Source organism: Loxodonta africana, chromosome 16 (assembly GCF_030014295.1).
Source record: "Loxodonta africana isolate mLoxAfr1 chromosome 16, mLoxAfr1.hap2, whole genome shotgun sequence".
Classification (NCBI taxonomy): domain Eukaryota; kingdom Metazoa; phylum Chordata; class Mammalia; order Proboscidea; family Elephantidae; genus Loxodonta; species Loxodonta africana.
In genome coordinates this window covers 79,152,142-79,179,488 of record NC_087357.1, presented here as the reverse complement: position 1 = coordinate 79,179,488, position 27,347 = coordinate 79,152,142, and the positions used below count along the sequence as shown (strand labels likewise).

The 27,347-nt window shown below is 42.4% G+C and overlaps 1 protein-coding gene across 1 annotated transcript; it reads right to left on the bottom strand.

Annotated features, from left to right (window-relative positions):
* Positions 1 to 395: 395 nt before the first annotated feature.
* On the bottom strand, positions 396 to 25,579 carry LOC100659333 (zinc finger protein 33B-like). The gene is made up of 4 exons (XM_064269809.1): positions 23,446 to 25,579; positions 13,845 to 13,971; positions 13,457 to 13,552; positions 396 to 3,223 (listed from the first exon to the last, which is right to left on the bottom strand). Exons 1-4 carry the CDS (start codon positions 23,458 to 23,460, stop codon positions 1,644 to 1,646), a joined length of 1,818 nt encoding a protein of 605 aa, XP_064125879.1. The 5' UTR covers positions 23,461 to 25,579; the 3' UTR covers positions 396 to 1,643.
* Between the last annotated feature and the right edge of the window lie 1,768 nt (positions 25,580 to 27,347).

Below are 27,347 nucleotides of genomic sequence, written 5' to 3'. Positions count from 1 at the left end.
AGCCAAGTTGACACACATTTTTTTTTAGGGGGAGGCACAATTCAATCCATAACACTAGGTATATAACCAGAAGTGAAAGGAGTGCAAACAGAAACCACTAATGTTCACTGCAGCACTTTCCACAACAGCCAAAAGGTGGAAACAACTGAAATGTGCATAAACATATGCATGGATAAACAAAACGTGGTATATATGTACAATGGAATATTATGCAGCCGTAAAGAGAAATGAAGTTCTAATGCCTGCCACAACATCGATGAACCTTGAACACATTATGTTGAGCAAAATAAATCAGTTGCAAAAAGACAAATATTACATGATCTCGCCTACATGAAATAAGCAAATACATAGAAACCAAAGATTATTAGTGGTTATCAGGGGTGGGAGGGCAGAAGAAAGGGAGAGTTTTTGCTAAGGGGGCAGTGCGTTTATGGTAATGGTGGTGAAATGCTGGAGAAGAATAACAAGAATGATGCACAACTTGAAGAGTGTAATCAGTGTCACTGAACTGTACGTGTAGAAATTGTGATGGTGTATGCTATGTTGTGTATATTTTCACTGCAATAAAAACAATTAAAAAAAGATTACACACTGTATGATTCCATTCATATAACATTTATTAAACAATAAAATTTTAGAAACATAAAACACATTACTAGTTGCCAGGAGTTAGAGCAGATGAGGGGAAATACGAGAGGGAGGTGGGTTTGGTTACAAAAGGAAAACACACAGAATCCTTTGGTATAGAACTGTTCTACATCCGGACTGTGGTGGTAGATACACAGACCTACACATGTGGTAAGAACTGTACAGAACTAAATACACACAAATGAGTACAAGTAAAACTGGGAAAATGTGAACATGCAACGCATTCTATCAGTGTTAGTATCTTAGTTTGTGATACTGCGTTCTAGTTTTGGATGATGTTACTCTTGGGGAAGACTGGGTAAAAGGTACGCAGGTTCACTCTGAATTATTTCTTACATCTTATGATCTCAATTATCTCAATTTCAGTTAAAGCAAAATATACCGATATTAAGTGTGAGAAACTGTATACATGTTATACTTACAAGCAAACATGTATATATTCTAATGTAGACTTCTAACAGGCAAACCTAACAGGCAAAATTTCTCCTATATAGCATACTTATGTATATCCTGCAAAAGGGACTCTTCATATTTTTGTGTCATATCAGTGATTATTCAACTCATTATTTTTTTTAAAGATTCCTATTCCATATTATGTCCATTAACTGAACACTTTCAATGAAAATGATATCATATCTGAAACAGGAATTCTAGTATAATATTTTAAGGAAAAACTTTTCATTCACAAATCCCAAAATGACACATTTCCATCCAGTTCAAACTGGCTGATACAGGATGTAAACTTTTTGCTGACACTGTAACATGTTCAAAATATTAACAAGGTTTCATAAATATCAATTATTTGTTGTTCAATGAAATGTCACTTCTGGGCAAAGGAGTGTTCTCATTTATTAGATTCCTCCCCTCCCTCCTCCTGCTGGGTTGTTTCTGCTCTGCAATGAGTCTGACAAGAGCATGAAGGTTTCTGAGCCTTCAGGATGTTCTCAGTGTTGCTTCCTGATTAAGTCAGGGTTCTAGTGAAAGGTTTCATTACACTAATAGTGTTTCTCCCTACTGTGTATTCTCTGATGTGCTGTGAGGGATGACCTCTGGTAAAAGGTTTTCCCACATTGGTCACATTCATAGGGTTTCTCCCCTGTGTGAGTTCTCTGATGTACTGTGAGGGATGATTTGTGGTAGAAAGTTTTCCCACATTCATTACATTTATGAGGTTTCTCTCCTGTGTGTGTCCTCTGATGTTCTCTAAGTTTTGACTTCACAGAGAAAGATTTCCCACATTCCTTACATTCATAGGGCTTCTGTCCTGTGTGAGTTCTCTGATGATTAATGAAGTTGGGCTTCTGGGAGAAGTGTTTCCCACATTCTTTACATTCATAAGGTTTCTCCCCAGTATGTACTCTCTGATGTACTGTGAGAGCTGACCTATCACTGAAAGCTTTCTGACATTCATTACATTCATAGGGCTTCTCCCCCGTGTGAGTTCTCTGATGTACACGGAGATTTGACTTCTCACAGAAATTTTTTCCACATTCATTACATTCATAGGGTTTCTCTCCTGTGTGTATTCTCTGATGTACTGCGAGGCCTGACCTATAACCAAAACTTTTCCCACACTCAGTGCATTCATAGGGCTTCTCGCCTCTGTGTATTCTCTGATGTAGGATGAAAGAGGATTTATGGCCGAGGGTTTTCCCACATTCACTACATTGATAAAGTTTTTCTCCTGTATCTGTTTTCTGATATGTAGGCAGGTTTGGCTTCTTGCAAAAAGGGTGAGCACACTGATTAATTTGACAGGATTTTTTTCCTTTATGTGTTTGTTGATGCTGAGTAAAGTTTGGCTTCTTGCAGAGTACTTCCCAATTTTCATTACAGTCAAACATTCTCTCTCCTATATAAGTTCTCTGAATGTGAGTGCGGAGTGACTTTTTGCAGAAACTATTCTCACTCTGATTACACTCACAGTGTTTCTCCCCCATGAGAACTTTATGGTGCTTAATTAGATTTGCTTTCTCACCAACAGACCTCTTCCCACAGTCATTAAATTCATAGTGATTCTCCCTTGTGTGAGTTCTCTGATGAACAATGACTGTTGGTCTACCAGAAAAGTTCTTCAGACGTTCATTGTATTGACAGTGCTTCTCCCATAAGCATGCTCTCTTATGGCTAATGAAGACTGCCTCCTCATGGAAGGTTTTCCCACATTTATTATAACCAAAAAATTGCTTGGAAGATTGAATGTCCTGAGGTTGAAACAGGTCCTCATTTTGCCTAATGGCTTTCCCATTCCTATCATATTCAAAAGGTTTCTCTCTGGACTGAGGATTTCTGTGCTTTGTACAGAGAAGCAATTTCCCACATGTATTAAACTCTTCAGATTCCTTTATGAAAGTCTTTCTATTATTAATAATTAATTCTGAACTCATTCTATATGTATCATATTTACTGAGTATTTTTCTTGATGGAACAGGGTTTGTGTCCGGATAAAATGTTATTCCTAATGTACTACTGTTCTCTTTAGTCAGGGTTTTGCTGTTGATGAAATCAATTTTCCACAAATGCTGGTCTTGGTTTTCCTGGCTCTTCTCCATCTGGTCATCAAGCATGCAGAAGTCTAGAAATGAGAATAATTTACCACAGTTTATAAGTGTTAACATATTTTCTATGAAAAGGAGACATATTCAAATGCCTTATTACAGCCTGGTCTTTTAGTGTGAAAGTAATCACAAGGGCATACTTCCTTGCTCTGCAAAGTTTGGAAAAAAACAGTAACTTGCAGTAGTGGAAAGTGACAGGAGAATCTGGCAAAAAAAAAACACAATAATTTGGCACTTTACAAATGTGACGTTCAAAAATGGATGGAGAATTTGAAATAACAATAAATAAATCATGTTTGCGTGACTCTTTGATCCTGGGGCGGGGAAACTCACAGAGAGTAAGATCAGTCCAACAAGTGGTAAGGAGAATCACAAGGAAAATTAGTAGGTAATTATGGGAAGGGGATCCCAAACGGACACTTAGGTTTGGAACAAATATATCAGGATCTACCTTCTGAAGCAAGAGCCTCACTAATGTACACGCTTCTCATTTCACCCGTCTCTTTTCTATTCTATATACCATTACCATATTAAATTTCAGAAAGCACTAAGTTCCACATGTGCAAAGGAAAATTCTATGGGTTGGGCTACACTTGCATTACAACTGGAATTCACGAGGAATACTAAAGTCTAGAGAAAGTACACATTCAGGCTGTTCTTGTAATGGGATCAGATACACAGTGTTGCTTACCTAGAATATCATCTAAGATTCATAGTCTGAGATTTCACTTCAACGATCAATTACACCATCATCAGTGTCTAGAGTGTTCAACCTACTCTCTTTGAATTCATCTTCTGATTTGTCTATTAACTGTGAAAACTCTTCCTCCTGTCAATTTCTGCTCTTTGCCATTAAGGACAAAAATGAAAAATTCTGAACCCTCAACCATGTTCACTTTAAGCTAAAGAGAAACAAACAAACTACAAAGATGTTGTCTCCAGACTTCTTCTGTACCTTCATCATAGTTGATGCATTAATTCGGGCAACTCAGTAAATTGAAGGATAAAAGTATAGTGATGATTCACTTCACTACTACATTATCATCCTTCTAAGTAATTCCATGAGGCTTTTACTTTCTTATCATTTTAGTCTATTTCAACATAGTTGGAAATAATCAGTGAGTAATGTTTATATAATTGCTAGGGTGCTTTGTACAGAGGGTCAATTTCCCATGTGCATTAAACTCTTCAAGTTTGATGACAAAAATAGTTATTTTAGTGACAAAATAGCAAAATGCTTCAAAATCAGGAACAATAAGAACACTACAATCCCGCTTCTTAGATTTATAAATAGGGCCAAGTGACCCATATGGTAACTGCAAGGTAGAATAAAAAATAAATAAATTTTCTTTGTAATCATTCAAATTTCTTGTAGCTTATAATTATAAAAAATTATAAAAGTCATGAAATATCAATCCTTATAACTAGTTAGAACTGCTTCAAAAAGAAATTCAAAAACTAAATTTGACCAGAACCACTGCCATCAAGTCAATTCTGACTCCTAACGACCTAAGAGGACACAGTAGAACTGCCCCATAGGGTTTCCAAGGAGAGGCTGGTGGATTCGAACTGCTGAGCTTTTAGTTAGCAGCTGAACTCTTAACCACTGTACCACCAAGGCTCCAAAATATGACTCAGCAATTCCACTGCTAGGGATATACCCAAGGGACTTGAAAGCATCCACACAAACAGACATATGTACACCAATGTTCACTGCAGCACTATTCACAATAGCCAAAAAGCGGAAACCTAAATGTCCATCAACAGACTAACAGATAAACAAAAATGTAGTACATACATACAATGGAATACTATTCATCCACGAAGAGAACTGAAGTCATGATACATGCTATAACATGCGTGAACCTTGAAAACACTTTGCTGAGTGAAATAAGCAAATCACAAAGAACAGATATTGTATGATATCACTTACACGAAATAACAAGAATAGGCAAATGTACAGAGACCAAAGTTTACTAGCAGTTACCAGGAGCGGGAGAGAGACAGGTAGAAAGGAAGCCACTGTTTGGGAAACAGAGAGTTTCTGTTTATGGTGACAGGAAATTTGCTATCAATTAAGGGTGATGGTTGCACAACATAAGCAACATAATTGATATCACTAAGTTGTACACATGAAAAAATGTTGAACTGGCAAATGTTGTGTTATATATATTTTACAACAATAAAAAAAAATTTTTTAAGCTAAATTTAGGACCACTGGGACCCTGATGGTATATTGAGAATCTATTGTTTAGTATTTGACTATATATCATAATCCTTTTACATTTCAAAGTTTCATATTCATATTTCATGTGTGATTCTCAAATTCTACACAGCTAGACTTCTTAAAATCCAATTTGACCATATCTTCTAACAAGAACATTTAGTCCCTCTGAATGTACTGCAATTACTAAAATATCTGGATTGGTTTCCTTTGTTTAACTTATACTTTCCACTTGTTCTAATTGTTATTTACTTTTCCCCCCTTTTTCATTTTCCATTTTAGGTTCAACCCAATCTGATATACTTGGTAATTGTGTTTGCTTCTTTTTTTCCCCCATTAGAATTTCAGATGTAACAAACGTTTACTAAATTTTACCATTCATATTTAACACAAGAGAATTTCTTCTAAACAAAATGATTTTCAACACAATTCTGATAAACCGTTAACTGACTTACATGCTACCGTTTTTCAATATTTTATTTTTGTCCTTTTTAAATCCAAGAGAACATATTACTATTTTACACAAACAATATTTGTTTAGGTTTACTTATATTTTTGCTTATTTCTGCCAGAACTGCCTCTCCCCATTTTCCTACACTTGGTTAATAATATCACCATGTATCCTGTGCCTCAGGATAAAATCTTTGAGGTCATCCGTGATTATTTTCTTTGTCTAGTATCCACAATCCAATCCAACAGCAAATCCTGTTTTGGCTACATACAACTTTAAAATATATGAAGAATCCAACCATGTCACCTGACTTTCACAATTTCCAAGCTAGTATAAGTCACCTCCATCCTTCATGCTGACTACTGCTAAATGACCTCCTTGATTTTACCCTTGATCTCCTTCCTCATCCCTCTGCCAGTATTTCCACTTCATAGCAGCCAGAGATATACATGAACTGTGCGTTCCTTTGCTCAAAACCTTCTGTCATGGATTGAATTGTGTCTCCCAAAAATACGTGTATCGGTTTGGTTAGGCCATAATCCCCAGTATTGTGTGATTGTCCACAATTTTGTCATCTGATCTGTTTTTCCTACGTGTTGTAAATTCTGCCTCTGCGATGTTAATGATGCAGGATTACAGGCAGTTATGTTAATCAGGCAGGACTCGATCTACAAGATTGGATTGTGTCTTGAGCCAATTTCTTTTGGGATATAAAAGAGAGAAGCAAGCAGAGAGATAGGGGAACCTCAGTGCCAGGAGCAGAGCACGCCCTTTGGACGTGAGGTTCCTGCATGGAGAAGCTCCTAGTCCAGGGGAAGATTGATGAAAAGAACCTTCCACCAGGGCCAACAGAGAAAGAAAGCCTTCCCCTGGAGCTGACGCTCTGAATTTGGACTTTTAGCCTATTTAGTTACTATGAGGAAGTAAATTTCTCTTGTTTAAGCCATCCACTGGTAGTCATTTCTGTCACAGCAACACTGGATAACTAAGACAACTTCCAATGGTTCCATCTCAACCAAAATAAAATTACTGCACTTACAGCGGCCAATAAAGCCAACCCAGCACCAGCTACCTCTCTGACCCCACCTCCTATGTGTCTTCCATAATTCACTGACCTCTTTCCTACCTGGCTCACTGCTGTCCCTGCACACAGGAGTCTGGCCTCAGGTCCACAGCACAGGGTTTACCACCTGCTTGGAATATGCAGAACGCACTGCCTCACTTCATTCAAATCTGATCTAAAAGAGGCCTTCTCTGGATCACACTTTCATAAATAGCACACCACATCTCATTTTCTTCTATTATTAGAACACAGGATCCATGATGACAGTCATTCTACTGACAGCAGCTCTGCCCCAGCAGACAGACATCACTGGACTATAAAACAAAAAATCAGCTGCCGTAGAGTCAATTCCAAATCATGGCAACCCCACGTATGTCAGAGTACGCCTGCTCCATAGGGTTTTCAATGAAAGTAGATTTCCAGACCTTTCCTCCAAGGCGTCTCTGGGTGGACTGGAACTGCCAACTATTTGGTTAGCAGCCAACCTTGTTAATCATTTGTACCACCTAAGGACTCCAAACTAGCATATTGTTGTATGCCATCAAGTAGATTTTCACTCATAGCGACCCTATAGGACACAGCAGAACTGCCCCAGAGTGTCTCCAAGGAGCAGCTGTTGGATTTGAACCACTGACCTTTTGGTTAGCAGCCTGAGCTTAACCACTAAGCCACCGGAGCTCCAAACTGGCATATAAACCAAAAATCAAACCAAACCCACTGCCATCAAGTTGATTCCAACTCACAGTGACCCTATAAGACAGAATAGAACTGCCCCACAGGGTTTCCAAGGAGCGCCTAGTGGATTCGAACTGCTGACCTTTTTGATTAGCAGCCATAGCTCTTAACCACTATGCCACCAGGGTTTCCAAATATATATACAGTGAAATTTATATCAAGGAAATGGCTCACACGGTTATAGAGGCTGGAACATCCAAAGTCCGTGGGTCAGGCTAGAGGATTCTTCTGATTCACGCAGCCATAGGCACTGACGAACACAAGACCAGCAGGTCAGAGAGCGGGGCTCTTGCTCACAGGCTGCAAAGACTGACAAATTCCAGGATCGGCAGGCAAGATGGCAGGTAAGCTGCTAGCTCAAGTCCCAAAAACCGGAGGCCAAACGAGCAGGAGCCAGATGCAGGATCCAGAGAAAGCAAAAGCCTATAAGCTTTGCCAGAGAATCTACTTATATTCGATGTAGGCCACGCCCTCAAAGAAACTCCCTTTCAACTGACTGGCTGCTCAGCAGATCCCATCATGGAACTGATCACATTATATCAAATCTCATCTTGGAAGTGATCACATCATCATATGACTGCCAAACTACACCATAACTGCCAAACCACTGAGAATCATGGCCCAGCCAAGCCGACACACAACCTGAACGACTGCAGTCCACCCTTTCTGAACGTGGCACCTGTACATATCTCCTTAAACCATACATAGCCTCTGAATTAAAAAAAAGTCATACTTACAGCTAACATGATAAAACAAACACATATACAACTGAATACACACCAGCCCTGTTTACATTTCATATTTTATAAATGAAGAAAAAATATTTGATGAACACATAAAAGGCAGAAATACTAATAACAATTACAGTCCTCATTTCTGCAACTGGTCACATGGTTGTAACTGGCATTTAGAACTACCTTCTTCCATCACCCATTCCCTATTCCATTTGGTCTTAGCAAGCATCTTAATTGGTTGTGGTTAGGGGTGACCTAAACCCTCATTCCGGTAGGGTCTGGATCATTAGGAGTCATGTCAGAATTGGGCTGCTGTAGTTTTCCATTGACTTTAATCCCAGAACATGGCAGTACTCAGAGAAGCCCCAGAGGATCTCCTGCGTTCTAGACATACTCTTCTTTGCCTCCATTGTGTAATGTCAATCCCATGTCCTCTGGATAATCAGGATCAGTCACATCAGCCAATACGGTAACTCCCTTCTTTGCCTGTTGATCCAGAGACACAAGGAGACCAAAGTGGCCAGGTGCCATTCTTAACTTCCAGATCAATGGAATCAGTGATGTGTCTCCAGGTGGGAGCATTCCTTCCTGTCTTAGGGTGGGTTTTCTGGAGAAGAAAAACCAGTTAAAGTGTATAAACATACATAGAGAGAGAGGTTCATATCAAGGAAATGGCTCAGGTGGTTCCAGAGGCTATAACGTCCCAAGTCCGTGGGTCAGGAAAGAGGCTTCTCCTGATTCGCACAGCCATGGGGGGCTGGGGAACCCAAGATCAGTAGGCTGGAGAGGAGGTCTGTTGCTCATAGGCTGTGAAGATCAACGAATCCCAAGATCGGCAGGCAAGACCCCAGGTAAGTTGCTAGCTCAAGTCCCAAGAACCGAAGGTCAGATAAACAGCAGCCAGCTACAGGATCCAGAATGAGCAAAAGCCCCAGAGCCCTGCCTGAACGTCCACCCACACTCGATGCATGCAACACACCAAGGAAACTCTCCTTCAACTGACTGGCTACTCACAGCAGATCCCATCATGGGGATGATCAAGTATCAAGTCTCAATAGGGAAGTGATCGCAACGTTATATGACTGCCAAAATGCTGAGAATCACGGCCCAGCCAAGCTGACACACAACCTTAACCATCACACTCCCTCCGTAACTAAGACCTCTAGACCTGTACAGCATTACGTCTCACGGACAGGAAGCAAAAACTTTGTAAGTGGGTCACTGGGGGTAATAGTGAGTGCTCCCCTCCCATTTCTACCCCTTGATTCCTGGACCCATGAATCCTGGCTATGGGATAAATATTACCACATATTGGATGCTGGTTTAGAGCATATACAACCTCCTGGAGAACACTGGCTCCATCCAGCAAGGTACTGCCACCTAGCTGGTGCTGTAATTTAGAAGGCCATTCCACCATTCTATCAAACCAGCTGCTTCAGGATGATGAGGAACATGGTAAGACCAGTGAATTCCATGAGCATGGGCCCACTGCCACACTTCATTTGCTGTGAAGTGATTCTCTTGATCAGAGGTGATGCCGTGTGGGATACCATGATGGCATTCTGTAAGTTCACAGATGGTAGTTTTCGCCAAAGCATTTTGTGCAGGGAAGGCAGATCCATATCCGGAATAAGTGTCTATTCCAGTAAGGACAAAACGCTGCCCCTTCCATGGTGGAAGTGGCCCAATGTAATCAACCTGCCACCAGGTTGCTGGCTGGTCACTGCAAGGAATGGTGCAACATCAGGGACTCAGTGTTCATCTCTGCTGTTGGCAGATCGGACACTCAGCAGTGGCTATAGCCAAGTCGGACTTGGTGGGTGGACGTCCACGTTGCTGAGCCCACGCATTACCCCCATCCCTGTCACCAAAGCCACTTTGTTCTCCTCTGTGGAGGTCACCCTTTGGTGAGCATTCACATGAGACACAAATATTTTCACTTCTTTAGCCCATTCAGAGCGTTTTATCCACATACCTCTTCCTCACATCTCCTTGTCTCCAATTTCCCAATGTGGTTCCTTCCAAGTCCCTGCCCATCCAGTCAAACCACGGACCACAGCCCATGAATCAGTATACAATCGCACATCTGGCCATTTCTCCTTCCAAGCAAAGTGAACAACCAAGTGCACTGCTCTAAGTTCTACCCACTAGGAGAATTTTCCTTCACCATTGTCCTTCTGGGAGGTCCTAGAAAAAGGCTGTAGTGCTGCTGCTGTCCAATTTCAAGTGATGCCTGCTTATTGCATAGAACCATCTGTAAACCAGGCAGGAGTTTTCTCTTCTTCAGTCAACTGATCATAAGGAACTCCTCATGATGCCAGAGGTACAGACTGGGAGATGGATGGTAATGTGACAGGAGTGGAAACCATGGGCATTTGGGCCACTTCCTCATGCAATTTACTTCTGCCTTCAGGTCCTGCTTAGGACTGATCTCATATATACCACTTCCATTTAATGATGGAGTGCTACTGTGCACATCCAACTTTATGGCTCCGTGGGTCAGACAACATCCAGTTCATGATGGGCAGTTCAGGCCACATGAAGACTTGGTGCCCCATGGTTAAGTATTCAGTCTCTACTAAGGCCCGGTAACAAGCCAGAAGTTATTTCTCAAAATGAGAGTAGTTATCTGCAGAGGATGGCAGGGCTTTGGTCCAAAATCCTAAGGGTCTGCTCTGTCATTCACTCACCTGCCAAAAACTCCAAAGAGCACATCTATCTGTGACTGACACTTCAAGCACCATTGGATCGGCTGGATCATATGGCCCAAGTGGCAGAGCCACTTACACAGCAGCCTGAACCTGTTGCAGGGCCTTCACTTGTTCTGGGCCCTACTCAAAACTAGCAGCTTTTTGAGTCACTTGATAAATAGGCCAGAATAGCACACCCAAATGAGGGATATGTTGCCTCCAAAATCCAAAGAGGCCCACTAGGCATTGTGCCTCCTTTTCAGTTGTGGGAGAGGCCAGATGCAATAACTTATCCTTCACTTTAGAAGGAATATTTTGACATGCCCCACACCACTGAAGGTGGAAGGCACCTGAATTTTTGTCAGATTAATTTCCCAACCTCTAACATGCAAATGTTTTACCAATAAGTCCAAAGTCATTGACACTTCTTCCTTACTAGGTCCGATCAGCATAATGCCATGTAATGGACCACTGTGATGTCTTGTGGAAGGGAAAGGTGATCAAGGTCCCTGCAGACTAAATTATGATATAGGGCTGGAGAGCTGATATAACTCTCAGGTAAGAGACTGAAGGTGTGTCGCTTGTCTTGCCAGCTGAAGGCAAACTGCCCTGGTGTTTCTTCCAAACAGGTCTGGAGAAAGAGGCATCAGCCTACCAATAGCTGGATACCAGGTGCCAAGGGATGAATGATTTGCTCAAGCCATGAAACCACGTCTGGAACAGCAGCTGCAATTGAAGTCACCACCTGGTTAAGTTTTCGGTAATCCACTGTCATTCTCCAAGATCCATCTGTTTTTGCACAAGTTGAATGGGGATGTGGTGGGAATTACCACCCTTGCATCCTTCAAGTCCTTGGTGGTGGCAGTAATCTCCGCAGTCCCTCCAGGAATGTAGTACTGCTTTGGGTTTACTATTTTCCTAGGTAGGGGCAGTTCTAACAGCTTCCACCTGGCTTTTCCTAACGTCATAGCCCTTACTACACTTGTTAGAGATCCAGTATGGAGGTCCTACCAGGTGCTCAGTGTACCTATTCCAATTATGCATTCTGGAACAGGGTGGTTTTGGGCACCCAATGGACCTACTGCGAGACAGACATGAGCTGAGACTCCATTAATAAACTGACCTCCATATGCCGTTCACTGTGACTGGTGGGCCACAGTGACATTCTGGGTCTCCTGGAATTAGTATCAGTTCAGAGCCAGTATCCAGTAATCCCTAAGAAGTCTGATTATTTCCTTTTCCTCAATGAAAAATCACTCTCGTAAAAGGCCATAAACCTCTTTGGGGAAGGCTGGGAGAAAGATTAACAGTATAAGTTTTGCCTTTCACCAATACCTGATCTGTTGGTGGTGATATTTTGCGTATTTCTATTGCGACCTCACACCATGGATTAGCAGTGCACTCTTTATTGCTGGAAGCAGAGTCATCAACATCTTTAAGACTAATCAGGCCTGAGAAACAATTTAGAAAATTCATCCTTACAATTTTGTTTTTCTAGAACCATTCTTGGTACCAAATGTCTTAGGCTGGGTTCTCTAGAGAAACAAAACCAGTAAAGCATATGAATATATACATAGAGAGAGAGATTTATACCAAGGAATGGCTCCTGCAGTTGTAAAAGCTTCAAAGTCCCAAGTCTGTGGGTCAGATGGGAGGTGTCTCCTGACTCAAGTAGATGCAGGGGCCGGTGAACCCACGATCAGCAAGTTAGGCAGCCAGGCATCTGGCTCATAGGCTGTGAGACTGGCGAATCCCAAGACTGGCAGGCAAAATGAGAGGTAAGCTGCTAGCTCAAGTCCCAAGAACCAGAGGTCAGATGAACAGAACCCAGCCACAGGATCCAGAGCGAGCAAAAGTCTGTGAGCCTTACCAGAAAGTCCACCTATACTGGATGCAGGCCACACCCCCAGGGAAACTCCCTTTCAACTGACTGGCTACTCACAGCAGATCCCATCACGGAAGTTATGACCTCATTATATGACTGCCAAAAAAACTATATCATAATTGCCAAACCACCAAGAATCGTGGCCCAGCCAAGTTGACACAATCTTAACAATCACAGTAATGTATGATTAAAAGAAGGCAACTAAATTTGATACAAAAAGAATAATCAAAGATCTAAAATGAAACAGGCAAGGATTGAATTTTTGGAAGAAAAAAAGAGTATTTAGCTATTATTTACAAGTATAATATATGCATCTCAGGCATACAGGCCAATTATTCTCAGTCACTTCCAAAGTTCTGGTAACTCTAAAAAAATTCGTAAAGATTTCCAACAATGCTAACATCTGAACCAGCTCCTTGGGATCTGTTTCCCCCTGGCTTCTAACTCCCTGTGTACTCACTAACTCACCTGAGTGGCTCTGGTGTGGCGACTTTTCCTCCAGTATCCACGGCTCATCTCCTTGCTCCAGCCTGAAGATCACCTCTGGTTTGGTGACACAACACCCTGTGAAGGGAAATGACACAGGATTTGAGCCAGGTGGCCTGAGGTTCAGGGTCTTTAAAGGGGGACAAAGGTGCACCTGAACAAAAATTGGAGCTGTACAAAAATAGTTCTAATTGAATATTTCAATGGAGAGAAGAACACAAGTATTCCCACAGTATCCAAAAGGGATCAATCAGATTTGATTCCTGAATTTCAAGCCTATAAATCATTAATCACCACAAAAAAACCACCTACATTAGCAGCTAAAAAGGAAATGAATGTTATCTGGGATTACGTATTACACGATCCTTACCCACTGAGACAAGGTGGCTGTAGTTCTCCAGCATCACATCCCTGTACAGGGTTCTCTGAGCAGGGTCCAGGTGCTGCCATTCCTCCTGGGTGAAGCCCACAGTCACATCTTTGAATGACACTGGCCCCTGGAACAGCACATTCGTATTTAAAGTGACTAGAACAGGATAATATACATGTGTATCAACTAATACTTGTCATGTTTGCTGTTGATAGATGAAGAGAAAATGCTACACAGGATGCCTAAATTAGTATTATACACAGTGGGAAAATGAGAAATCATGGTATCAGGACTCTGCCAGTGTATCAGTTTCTAAAAACTCACCCAAAAAATATTCGGTCCTCCAGAGTACTGGGAGCTGTCTCAATTTCTGGGGATATAAAGATGAGTAAAAGGAAAATCCTGCTCTCGAGTTTATAATTTGGTCAGGCAACATATTTAAGCATAAATATTTTTTTTTATTTGTACAAGCATTACAGTAGCAATGCTAGAAGTATCTGGAAGGTAGACAGGTAGTTGTAAAGAAGGAAAAAAATTGAAGTTCTATTTTGTATTAACAGGTTGAACTTCATTGAGGAGTAAAGCTTTGAGTTTTGACCGTTAAATCATGTGTTCTTTACAAATATGGGCCAAGTACATAAGCAAAGGCATGAAGGCACAAAAATACTTGGTAAGGTAATGGAACTAAAAGTAGGAGAATAGGGTTTGAGGTATATTAAGTCAGTGCCTCACAGATGTAATTAGGAGCAAGATTTTAACTAATTGAGGACTGTGAGGATGACCCTATCACTACCAACTGCATTATAAAAGGGGCAAGGTGGGCAAAATCCCAACCTTTATCACTAACTGTGTAGCAATGATCAGCATGAATTCAACTCCCAGCTGCAAGTGGATACAGGCCTCACCACTCCTTGTCACCAGCCACCTCTGTGGCAATTCCTCTCTCTGATCCTAACCACCCCAAGTTAGATCAGGCCTCATTCCCGGCTATCCTGAGCTGGTTCAGAACATCCTGGCCACCTGAGGCCAGGTCATCTGGGAGTAGCCAGTTGTAGGCTCAGGAGTCTACATAACTCCCTGCACTTCAGAGCAGGTGGCCTCCCTCTCTCTCTTGTGACTAGGTCACAAGCTTGAAGGACTCTATCCTTCTTCATCGACTGTCCATGCAGCCTTTCTTTATCACCCCAGCTATCCAGAGCTAACTCTGTATTGTCAGCTGCTGTTGGCTCATTGCCCCCTATAGTTTCATTAATTCTCTATAACAGCTCACAAAACTCTTTTAGACGTTACCCATAATTACCATTACCCAATAATTAAAACCAGAAAGGATACAAGGATAGAGATACATCAGGCAAGGTCTGGGAGAATTCCCAGCACAGGGCCTCCGTTAACCCCAGGGACACGCCACTCCCTTCCCGTGGATGGATGTTCTCACAGATCCAGGAGGACCCAAAGAGAATACTAAAAGGTCCGAGGTTCCCTAGTCACTGGGACCTCAATAAATATGCATAACTTGGGCCTTAATACATAGTTATGATTCACCCAATCGATGAATATGCATGACTGCATTAAGTGGTCCCCCTTCCTTCCTGAAGTTAGTTTTCCAGGTGTGGACCTTGTGTACCCCCTACCACCTGGCTATTTAGGAAAACAAATGCATCTTGATTGCTCAGGTTATTTTAAAAAATCAGAGTCAAAGGCCATGGTCTTGGGGAACATCTAGCTCAATTGGCATAAGACAGTTTATAAAGAAAATGTTCTACATTCTACTTTGGTGAGTAGCATCTGGGGTCCTAAAGCCTATGAGAAGCCATCGAAGATACGCCACTGGTCTCACCCCTCTGGGAGCAAGGGAGAATGAAGAAAACTAAAGATACAAGGAAAGATTAGTCCAAAGAACTAATGGACTACAACTACCATGGCCTCCACCAGACTGAGTCCAGTACGACTAGATGGTGCCTGGCTACCACCACTGACTGCTCTGACAACAATCACAATAGAGGGTTCCAGACAGAGCAGGAGAAAAATGTAGAACAAAATTCTAACTCACAAAAAAAGACCAGACTTACTGGCCTGACAGAGACTGGAGAAACCCCGAGAGGATGGCCTTCAGACAACCTTTTACCTCAATAATGAAGTCACTCCCGTGGTTCACCCTTCAGCCAAAAATTAGACAGGCCCTAAAACAAAACAAGACTAAAGGGGCACTCCAGTCCAGAGGCAAGGACTAGATGGCAGGAAGGGACAGGAAAGCTGGTAACAGAGAACCCAAGGTCAAGAAGGGAGAGTGTTAACGTGGTGGGGTTGGTAACCAATGTCATAAAACAATATGTGGACTAACTGTTTAATGAGAAGCTAGCTTGTTTTGTAAACCTCAATCTAAAATACAATAATAATAATGATTAAAAAAACAAAAACGCAGAATCAAAGGGCCAAGCCAAGTTCTTTGTCCCACAAGGATTTATTGCTATAGCCTAGAGGTTCCAAAATACTTGATCATTTTCCCTTTAATTAAAATTTGAGCACTCACCCAGCACAGCTATTTATCCATTTTCATGTATATGAAATCTCATTATTTTTTTTAAATATAAATACCTGTATATAGATATGCTAGTATTTAAATTTGTTTGTTTGTTTTAGTATTTCTCATATTCCAGTGGACTTTCTCAGGTATTCCCTGGGGCAGTCTCCTCAAAGCATGGCCCCCAGGTCAGCAATACTGGCATCTCTTGGGACCTTCCAACTCAGATTAGACAGTAACCTTGGGGGCAATGAGCTTAAGTTAAAGGGGGAGGACAACTCGGAAAATAGGGTGGGAGTGGCTGCACAACTTGAAGAATGTAATCAATGTCACTGAACTGTACATGTAGAAACGGTTGAATTGACATATGTTTTGCTGTGTATATTCTCAACAACAACAACAACAAATTCCAACAGGCGTTATTGCAGAAATAGAAAAGCCAATCCTCAAATTCATATGGAACTTGAAGAGGCCCCGAATAATCAAACCTATCCTGAAAAAGAAGATCAAAGTAGAAGGACTCACATCTCCTAATTTCGAAACGTACTGTGTTGTTAGACGCCGTCAAGTCAATTTCTACTCACAGTGACCCCATGTGTCAGAGGAGAACTGCCCCATAGGGTTTTCTAGGCTGTAATCTTTATGGGAGCAGAATGCCAGGTCTTTCTCCTGTGGAGTTACTATTTAAGCGGCAGTGAGTTTCTGTTTGGGGTAACGGGAGACTTCTGGAAAGAGATCATTGCGATGGTTGTGCAATATGCCACATGCAATTAATATGACTGAATTGTATACTTAAAAATAGATAAAACAGCAAACTTATTGTTATATATATTTCTACCTTAATAAAGTTAAATACATATATATATTAGCAAAGTAATTCCGGGAGTATATTATAAAAGTAATATATCATGACCCAATGGAAAATGCACTCTATGAAAGCGGTGGCTTTCTGTTGCCCCCAGTGGTCTTTCCACCTCAAACATCACAGGTGCTTGTCTGAGTTATCCAGTGCTGCCATAACAGACATACCACACGGGGGTGGCTTTAATGAACAGAGATTTATTTTCTCACAGTTTAGGAGGCTAGGAGTCCAAATTCGGGGAGCTAGCTTTAGGGGAAGGCTCTCTCCCTGTTCACTCTGGGGGGAAGGTCCTTGTTTCTTCTCAGCTTCTATTCCTAGATTCCTTGGCGATCATGTGGCTTGTATCTTCTCCATCTCCGCTTGCTTGCTTACTTACTTAATCTGCTCTTTTATATCTCAAAAAAGATTGATTTAAGACACACCCTACACTAACACTGCCAGGTTAACGTAACAAAGAAAATGCATTCCCAAATTGGGTTATATCCACAGGTATGGGGTGAGAATACACAACACATATTTTGGGGGACACAATTCAATCCATAACAGTGCTTAATATATTTTTTAATGAAATACTAAAAAGCGTTTATTCCAATAATGTAAGGCCAGCTCAACAATAGGAAACAACAACACTGATTTTGGACAGAGATGAAAATTACTAGCTAATGAACAAACAGATGCAAAATTTTAGCTATATGATAGCAATAACCATTTAGCAATGAAAATGGGGAAAAAAAGTTGGGGATTATGTTGAAAATGGCAAGTAGCTAGAAATATATATCACAGAGGTTAAAATTATTTAAAATGTTACAGAAGAAATCCTATAGCTTGTATGGGACTTACATAAAGAACTCTTATAACTCAAGAATAAAAAGATAAATAACCCAACTAAAAATGAGCAAAGGATCTGAATAGACAGCTCTCCAAAGAAGATACGCAGCCAATAAGCACATGAAAAAAATGCTCAAAGTCACTGTTTTTGTTAGGTGCCATCCTTCAGTTCCAACTCATACTGACCCTATGCACCACACAACCGAACTGCCGGGTCCTGCACTATCCTCACAATTGTTATGCTTGAGCCCACCGTTAAAGACAATCATTAGTCATCAGGAAAATGCAAATCAAAATCACAATGAAATACCACTTCACGCCCACTTGTTTTTGTTAGTTACTATACAGTCAATTCTGACTCATGGTAACCCCATGTGTACAGAGTAGAACTGCTCCACAGGGTTTTCAAGGCTGTGACCTTCCGGAAGCAGATAGTCAGGCCTGTCTTTTGAGGTGCCTCTGAGTGGGTTCCAACCACTAACCTTTCAGCCAGTAGTTGAGCGCTTAGCCACCTGTGCCACCCAGGACTCCTTACACCCACTAGGATGAATATAATCAAAAAGATGTACAATAACAAGCGTGGGGAGGATGTGGAGAAATTGGGACTCTCATATATTGCTGGTGGGATATAAAATAGGACAGCCACTGTGGGAAACATTTTGGCAGTTCCTCAAAATAGTAAGCATGACCGTTACCATGTGACCAAGCAATTCCACTCCTAAGTATATACCCAAGAGAACTGAAGACACGGATCCACACAAAAACTTGCACATTAATTTTCCTGGCAGCATACTGATAATAGCCAAAAAGCCCAATGTCTATGAACCGAGGAGTAGATAAACAAAATGTGGTGTATCCAGGGGCAGATTATCTAACAAGCAAAGTAAGCATGGGCTTACTTGTGCTTCCTTACTAATCTATGGGGAATAATTTCACATTTTTTCATCACATCAAAGATACTGCTTCTAGGTATGGCTGGTACCTGTCTCTCTCCTAACCCCAAAGTACCTTCCTACAGAATCAAAGCCTCTTTTCAAATGTGCAATCCCTAACAGGGGCAGATGACCCAGTAACTGCTGAAACCTATGTGAAATTGTTCATTACAGATTAGTAAGTAAACACAAGTAAGCCCGTGCTTACCTTGCTTACTGGATAATCCACCCGTGGTATAACCACACAATGGAATACCATTCAGCCATAAAAAGGAATGATGTACTGATACATGCTACATGGATGAACCATGGAACCATTATGCTAAGTGAAAGAAGCCAAGCACAACACGGATGATTTCCGTTGTATGAAATGTCCGGAAAGGGAAATCCAGAGAGACAGGAGGTAGGTAAGCGGTAGCCAGGGGCTGAGAAAGGGGGAATGGGGGAGTGACTACTGACAAGTACGGGGCTTCCTTTTGGAGTGATGAAAATGTTCTGGAATTAGGAAGTGTCGATGGTTGCCCAACTCTGTGAGTATACTAAACAGCAGCGAAGTGTACACTTTAAAGGGGTGCATTACACGGTACATGAATTATATCTCAATAAAGCTGGTGTATTTTTAAAAGTGTTGTCGAAGGACATAAAACAATGTTCCTGAGAGCTAAGGCTTATCAAAATATTGAGTCTTCAAAACTAACATAAAACTCTAATTCAAAGGGGGAAAAAAAGGCATGTCCAAGAAAGAAAAGGATATCCCAAAAACAAAAACTGTAAAGGAGCTTGCCTTACTAGATATTATTATTTATTATGAACCAACTCTAATCAAAAGAAAAATAGGTAAGTGGAAAAAGAAAAGTCCAGAAATAGAATCAAATACATAGATAAAAGGAGCCCTGGTGGCACAACAGTTAAGTGCTTGGCTGCTGACCGTAAGCTGGGCGGATCGAACCCACCCAGGGGCTCCACAATTGAGAGACCTGGAGATCTGCTCCCACAAAGATTATGGCCTTGGAAACCCTATGGGCAGTTCTGTCACATGGGGTAACCATGAGCTGGAATCGACTCAACAGCACCCAACAACAATCTTAATATATGGTAAAGTCACAATTTCAATTTAATGAGGCAAAAGATGATTAAGTTCTTAAACGAGGTTGATATAATTGATTAACTACTCATTAAAAAAAACTATACCTCATACCATACAAAAATATATGAGTGAATAGGTACTAAAACAGAAAACAAAAATAATACTCCAACAATGATATACTGAATCTGCCATACAAAGGCGGAAAATCTTAGGTTGGGCTCAAAAAATTAAGCTAAAAGAGACAATTAGAACAAAACAGCACACAGAAGTTCATGCCTTCGTTTAATGATCTTTGAGTACTTACTGTGTACCAGGCACTGTGTACCAAGCACTGTGTACCAGGCACTGTGTACCAGCACTGTCTCAGGCACCTGGGACACATCACTGAAAAACCAAGACCCCCCCTCCCACCCATCTCTAGAGCCTTCAGATTAGTTACATTCATTTAAGACGGGGAAAGAGACAATAAATAAACAGAGTAGTAAGTAAACTGTGGAGTATGTTAGGTGACAGGTGCTATGGTAAAAACATAAAGTGGACCAAGGTTATCAAAAAACAAACAAACAAACCCCAAATCCATTGCTGTCGAGTCGATTCTGACTGACAGGGACCCTCTAGGACAGAGTAAAATTGCCCCATAAGATTTCCAACGAGTGGCTGGTAGATTTGAACTGCTGACCTTTTGGTTAGCAGCCATAGCTCTTAGCCACTGCGCCACCAGGGCTCTGGACTAAGGGAGGTTAGTGCAGCAATTTTAAGCTGGAAGTTTGCATAGACCTCGCTAAACAGTGACATTTGAGCTAGGTGCTTAGGAGAAGCGAGCCAAAAGGATCCTTGGGAAAAGTAGGCTCCAGGCAGAGGGTACATTTGCTACAAGGACAAAAATGGCATTGTGCCTGGAATGTTTCTGGAACAGTAAGAAGGCTGGTAGGACTGGAACAAAATGATCAAGGGGCTGAAAAAATGGTGAGGTCAAAGAAGTAATAGGCCACACAACCCACTGCGAGAGCTCTGGCTTTTACTCAGAGAAAAATGCACGTGTTGCGCAGAGGGGTGGCACGCAGTAACCTCACTCACATTCCACAAAAAGCACTCTGGCTGCTACGCTTGAGGGCCGGGGCTGTGGAGCAGCGAGACCTGCTCTGGGGCTACTGCCGTTACCCAGGCAAGAGACGCTGGTGGGTTGGTCAGGATAACTGCAGTGCAGGTGATCGGTAGAGGTCAGATTCTAGATAAACTTTGGATTTGGGTCAAGAGGTTTTACTGAAATAAGATGTGAAGCATGAGGGGGTAAAAGGTCAAGGAAGATTCCAAAGGCTCGGCCTGTAACCAAGAAGGGGGAGGTGGCAGGGAGAGCTGGTTTGACAGTAGGGTGGCCAGGAGGTCAGTTTTAATTATGGCGAGCTGTGTCTATTAAACATTCAACTGGAGACACAGAGTACACAGCTAGAGATGTGTTAGTCAAGAGTGCAGGAGAGGGAGAACCCTCAGGCAGAGAAAGGACAAGGACCAAGGACTGTGCTCTGGGACACTCCAACAATAAGAAGTAGGAAGAAAGAAGGAACCAAAAAAGGGAAAGAAGGAAACAGTGATCAAGAAGAAAAACAAACAGACTGTGGTGTCCTGGAAGTGTATCAGGAGAAAGTGATCAACAGTGTCAAATGGTTCCTAGATGGCACAGTTTATGCTTCACTGCAGACCTAAAGGCTAGCAGTTCAAACAGTAGCAGAGAAAAAAAGGCCTGGTGATCTGCTTCCATTAAAGATTACACCCAAGAAAACCCTACTGAATAGTAATACTCTGCAACACATGGGGTCACAAGGAGTCTAAATTGACAGCAACTGACAACAATAACAACAGTGTCAAATGGAGCCAACAGGTCAAGACTGAGATTTCGCCTTTGGATTTAGTAATACAGAGCTAAACCCAGCAAAGAGTTGGCTGTTAAGAGTCTAAAGGAAGTGGAGAGGTCTGGCTGGAGGGACAGACTGAAACATCCCAGCAAATGAGATGTTTCCTCCCTCTCCTGCACTCTTGACTAACACATCTCTAGCTGTGTACTCTGTCTCTCCAGTTGAATGTTTAATAGACACAGCTCGCCACAATTAAAACTGACCTCCTGGCCACCCTACTGTCAAACCAGCTCTCCCTGCCACCTCCCCCTTCTTGGTTACAGGCCGAGCCTTTGGAATCTTCCTTGACCTTTTACCCCCTCATGCTTCACATCTTATTTCAGTAAAACCTCTTGACCCAAATCCAAAGTTTATCTAGAATCTGACCTCTACCGATCACCTGTACTGCAATTATCCTGACCAACCCACCAGTGTCTCTTGCTGAGATGAGATCAGAGACCAGGAAGAATGAGAACACCAGAGGATCAAGGATGAATACTCTGGGAGAAGCAATAAGCAGCAGCAACAAAAGGGAGACGACTCATGGAGGAGACAGAAAAAAATAAATAAATAAGCACAGAGGGAGGAAAAGACCAGAAGCCAGTTCTAGGAGGGAATGAATATGAGTATCGACTGAACACAAGGCTCAATTAAGGCAAATGCTAGAGAATCCATTACATTGGTGTCCCTTACCAAACAGACCCAGCACGTGATGCAGTTCGAAATACGAAATGCAAGTGGGGAAACACTTGCCAAAATACATGACTTTAACCTATCTGCTGCACAGTTCATACATAACAATTATGAAGGTATCCCAGGTATTACGGCTGGATGAAGCAGAACCATCAGGAAGCTGTCTATGGACCACCGTGTTTTGGCCCCTGGAAACCTGTACTCTGCTTCCCCTGAGGAGTGATTACAAGCAGCAGGTTGCACCGATTTCCGGTAGTCACTCAAAAAATATTTAAAAAAAAACCAAACCTGTTGCCATCAATTCCAACCCATAGCGACCTATAGGACAGAATAGAAGGGCCCCATGGGGTTTCCAAGGAGCACCTGGTGGATTCAAACTGCTGACCTTCTGGTCAGCAGCCATAGCTCTTAACCACTGTGCACCACGGTTTCCAAAAATTACTTACTAGGTTACGAAGATCAGGAAATGAACTTTTTTTAAGCCAAGAGCTCTTGAAGTCTCAGGAGGAATGCCTGATGACTTATTTAATGGTCTACACGAATCATGTAACAGAGAATGTCCGTCCTTTTGCTATGGCTGTCAGAAAGATCAGACAAATCTGCTGTAGCATCGCTGAGTCTGAATATTTTTGTTTACCACTCTGCCCTGATACTGATATGCTCCTGTATATTTCCCCTGATGCTGATTTTCATAAATCCCTACATTTCCATTCTAACCTACTGATCCTTTAAAGCCTCACATAAGATACTGTGAACAGATAGGGAATAAAAAACCAAACAACTCACCTGAGATCTGTTCATTTTCTGCTGCTCTAGGAAACATGTAGAGAACTATGAAAGTGGAGCTAGGGGAGAAGAAAAGAAGACTGAGATCACATGAGAACTCTGACCTGCCTTGCACCTCCTGGATTCTCCTGCTTCAGAAGCTCCCATACCGATGCTTCCTGGATACAGCCAAACACCTCACAGGATAGGTCTACTGGGTTTGAGGGCTTAGCACCATAGTTTCATGGGGCAACTCACTCAATTGATGTAATACAGTCCATAAAGACAACGTTCTAGATCCTAATTTAAGTAGACTCTGGCGTCTTAAAAGCTTGCAAATGGCCATGTAAGATACAATCATTGGTCTCTACCGGTCTGGAGCTAAAAAGAAACAAGGAAACCGAAGACTCAAAGAAGAAATGAGTCTACAGAACCAACAGTCTACATGAACAATGACATCACCTACCTTGAGACCAGAAGAACTAGATGGTGCCCAGCTACCACTATTGATCATTCCAATCAGGGACTCAATAGATGGTCTCAGATAGGATGGGAGAAAAATATAGAACAAAACTCAAATTCCTAAAAAAAAAAGGCCGCACCCACTGAACTGGTAGAGACTAGATGAACTCCCAAGACTATTACCCTGAGATACTCTTTAAACTTAGAACTCAAGCCATTCCTGGGGGTCACCTTTAAGACAACGACAAATGGCCTATAAAATAGGTATCACCCATGAGTACTGCGCTCCTCAAAATAGTCATCTAGATGAAATCCAATGGTTAATGTTTGCCGTAGACAAAAGATGGAGGACAGGCAAGCTAGATTAAAAGAAACAGAACAACCAAAACGGAAATAACAAGAATGCTGATACATAACCAATGTCACTTGAACGTTACGTACAGAAATTGTTAAAGAACCTAATCTCCTGTGTAAACTTTCGCCAAAAACACAATAATTTACAGAAGAAAAAGGCTCCCCACACCAGCTGGATAAAATGTCCTCCTGAAGGAGAATATCCTTTGGCCTTTGACTACCTTGGCAATAGTTTTTCCATCTTTTGATAAAAACTGGTTTGACTCAACTATGTCAATAGATCTGATTCTCTCCTAGGCCACCAACAATCTGATGATCTGCGATCTGGACATTCACCCTCTGGGGCTCAGTGTTTTTCACCTTTCATCTTAGAAATTATTCCAGGAAGCTCTTTCCTGCACTACCTTCTGAGTCTGTAAGCCAGGATGCAGCAAGCACCACCCACATCTCTCAATGTCACATGTGGTGAGGGGCACAGTATGATGGACCCTCAGGATGTGGAAAGAGCGGAGAGCTTGAAAGGAGTCAAGGGCTGTTAGAGAGGTTTGAAATAGAATTTCCTTAGTGACAGGTGCTATTTCTTTACACCAGACAAGCTCTCTCAAACCTTCAAACCTTGGACAAGACCTGTCCCTTGCCTTAACCCCAGCTCACCTCTCTCTTCTGCAACTTGGCTCCAACCTCCCATTGTCTTACAGTTTGGGGTGGCTTCTGGGTCTGATTACAAGGATCACAAATTGCTTCTACCCTGCAAATTTAGGGTCCGCTCTTTCTCAGCCTTTTCCTCCTCTGCTTTGGTGAGAGGTCTCAATCCCGTCTTCCAGGTGGAATTCCTGCTCCCGAGGTTCTCTCTTTACTTCACAAGAGCTGCTCTGTTCCTGGGAACCAGGACCTGGACCTAGGGGACGAAATCATTTGAGTTGGAACCTACATATTGGCCCCAAATGTTGGAACTCACTGTACCCCCGGAATGTTGGATTGGTCCTTCAAATAACGCAGATCAGGACCACTGAGAACACACAAGCAGGGCAGTTCAGACCAGGCCCTAACCCCTCAAAGTCTGGCCTAGGAGCCCTAAGAGACATTGAAAATCCCAGAAAAAGAAGTGCCACTACTGTGAAGGATACAACGCTGGGTCCAGGCAGCGCGGTTTTCTAGAACAAGCATGAAATGGGGAGGAGGCGTATCTGGTGTGAGTCCTTGCTGCTCTCCTGCGGGCTGTGTGGTCCTAAGAAACTCACTCTGCCTCTCTGACCTCCGTTTCCTCATTGGTTACAACGGGGCTATCCCGATCTCACCGAGGGGTCAATGCAACCTGTCACTAGAGTATTGAGACAAGAGCTGCAAACCTTACGGGGGCTCACTAACGCAGCGCCATCGCCCTACACGCAGGAGGCGACGGGCCGCGACCCGCGCGCGCAAGCCGTGGACCCTCCGCGGTTCCGGGAGCCACCCGCCGCGTCCGCTCCAGCGGGCAAGGAGCCGGAGCCGGTCACGGCCGCGCCCTCCCGCAGACCCCGCTCGCTCCTCCGCCGGCGCCGCAGCGCCGCCACCCGCCCCGAGGCCCCGCCAGCAAGAAGGGCGCGCAGGGCCGCGCATGCGCGGGAACGCCCGTCCCCCGGGCCCGCCTGGCGAGCGGCGGTCAACCAGAGGGTCCGCTTCCCGTCAGCCTCCGCGGCAGGAGCCTAGGCCTCGCTGTCGGGAGGTGGAACCTGGGCTGCTTCCGCCAGGTCCGGCAGGGGGCGCAGTCGGGCCGCTTCGCTCGCGAGCACGGGAGAGGCTACGCGGAAAACTAACGTAGAGAGGCAGCCGGCAGTTTAAATATTTAAAAAAAAACACCCGTGACAGCAGGCAAAGCGGTTTAGTGCTAGAGATTACATACCGCTTTCCTGAGTGAAAAGACGCAATTTTTTAATCCAAGTGTCAACAAGGTTTTTTTTGGTATGTTTTTGCACTTTGCTCTTTTATACTGTACCATTGCTTTTAATGTAATTTAATTGTAAGTTTATATAGTTAATTTTTTTTTTATCAATGGCTGCGTTTAACAACCAGGAAAATTCCTGAAAATTGATCAGTTGGCTCTCAGGAATACAAGCCAGTTTCAGCAAAAAAAAAAAAGTTGCCGCAGAGTCGATGCCCAGACTCTTCGACGTGCCCCGAGGCGCCTCTGTGTGGACCGGAACCGCCAAGGTTTCGGTTAGCAGCTTAGCCGTTTGGCCACTCCGGGACTTCAGTTTTCACACACACCTCCTCTTTGCCAAATATTGTAAACGGTTATTTTTTAACATACTATTTTGAAATAATTATCGATTCACAGGAAGTTATGAAGATGGGACAAAGAGGCTCTGTGTACACTTACCCAGTTTCCCTCATTGTTTACCTTTTAAGTAACTGTAGTACAATAAATATCAGAACGAGGAAATTAATATAGAATCTCGGACTCTACCTGCTGAATCAGAATGCGCATTTTAGCAAGATCCCCAGGTGATTCGTATGCAAAATAACGTTTCAAAAACTCTGAAACAAACAGGAAGTTGACATCGGTATAAAGTATGTGTATAATCCCATGTCACGTGCATAACCACCACCAAAATCCATATCCAGAACCATTTCGTCACCATGAGATCTCCCCTGCTACCCTGTTTTAGTCACACTCTCCACCATCCCTAACCCGGGCAGCCACTAATCTATTCTCCATTAAAGTTTTGTCATTTTGAGAACGTTATATAAATGAAATCATACATCATGAGACGTTTTGAGATTGGCTTATTTCTCTTATTTCTCTCAGCCAAATTCCCTTGAGACCCATCCAAGATGTTGCACCTACCGATAATCCATTCCTTTATGGATGTACCTACCGAGAAATATTTTGGCTGTTTCCAGTTTTTGGCTATTATATAAAGCTGCTATGCACAGCATGTACATGGTTTCATGTGAACTTAAGTTTTCATTTCCTAGGATAAATGCACAGGAGTGCAAATGCTGGGTCAAATGTTAATTTCATGCAGCTTAGCAGTAAACTCTTTACAGCAAACTGCTAAAATATTTTCCAGCTTGGCTATGCCGTTTTACATTCCCACCAGTACGTATGAGAGCTCCAGTTCATC

Excerpts from the sequence above, each read along its gene's own strand:
- LOC100659333 (XM_064269809.1), bottom strand. Across the intron at positions 13,553-13,844 it reads CAGCCACCTTGTCTCAGTGG|GGTGTTGTGTCACCAAACCA; the intron begins GTAAGGATCGTG and ends TTCCCTTCACAG. Across the intron at positions 3,224-13,456 it reads GCCACACCAGAGCCACTCAG|ACTTCTGCATGCTTGATGAC; the intron begins GTGAGTTAGTGA and ends TCTCATTTCTAG.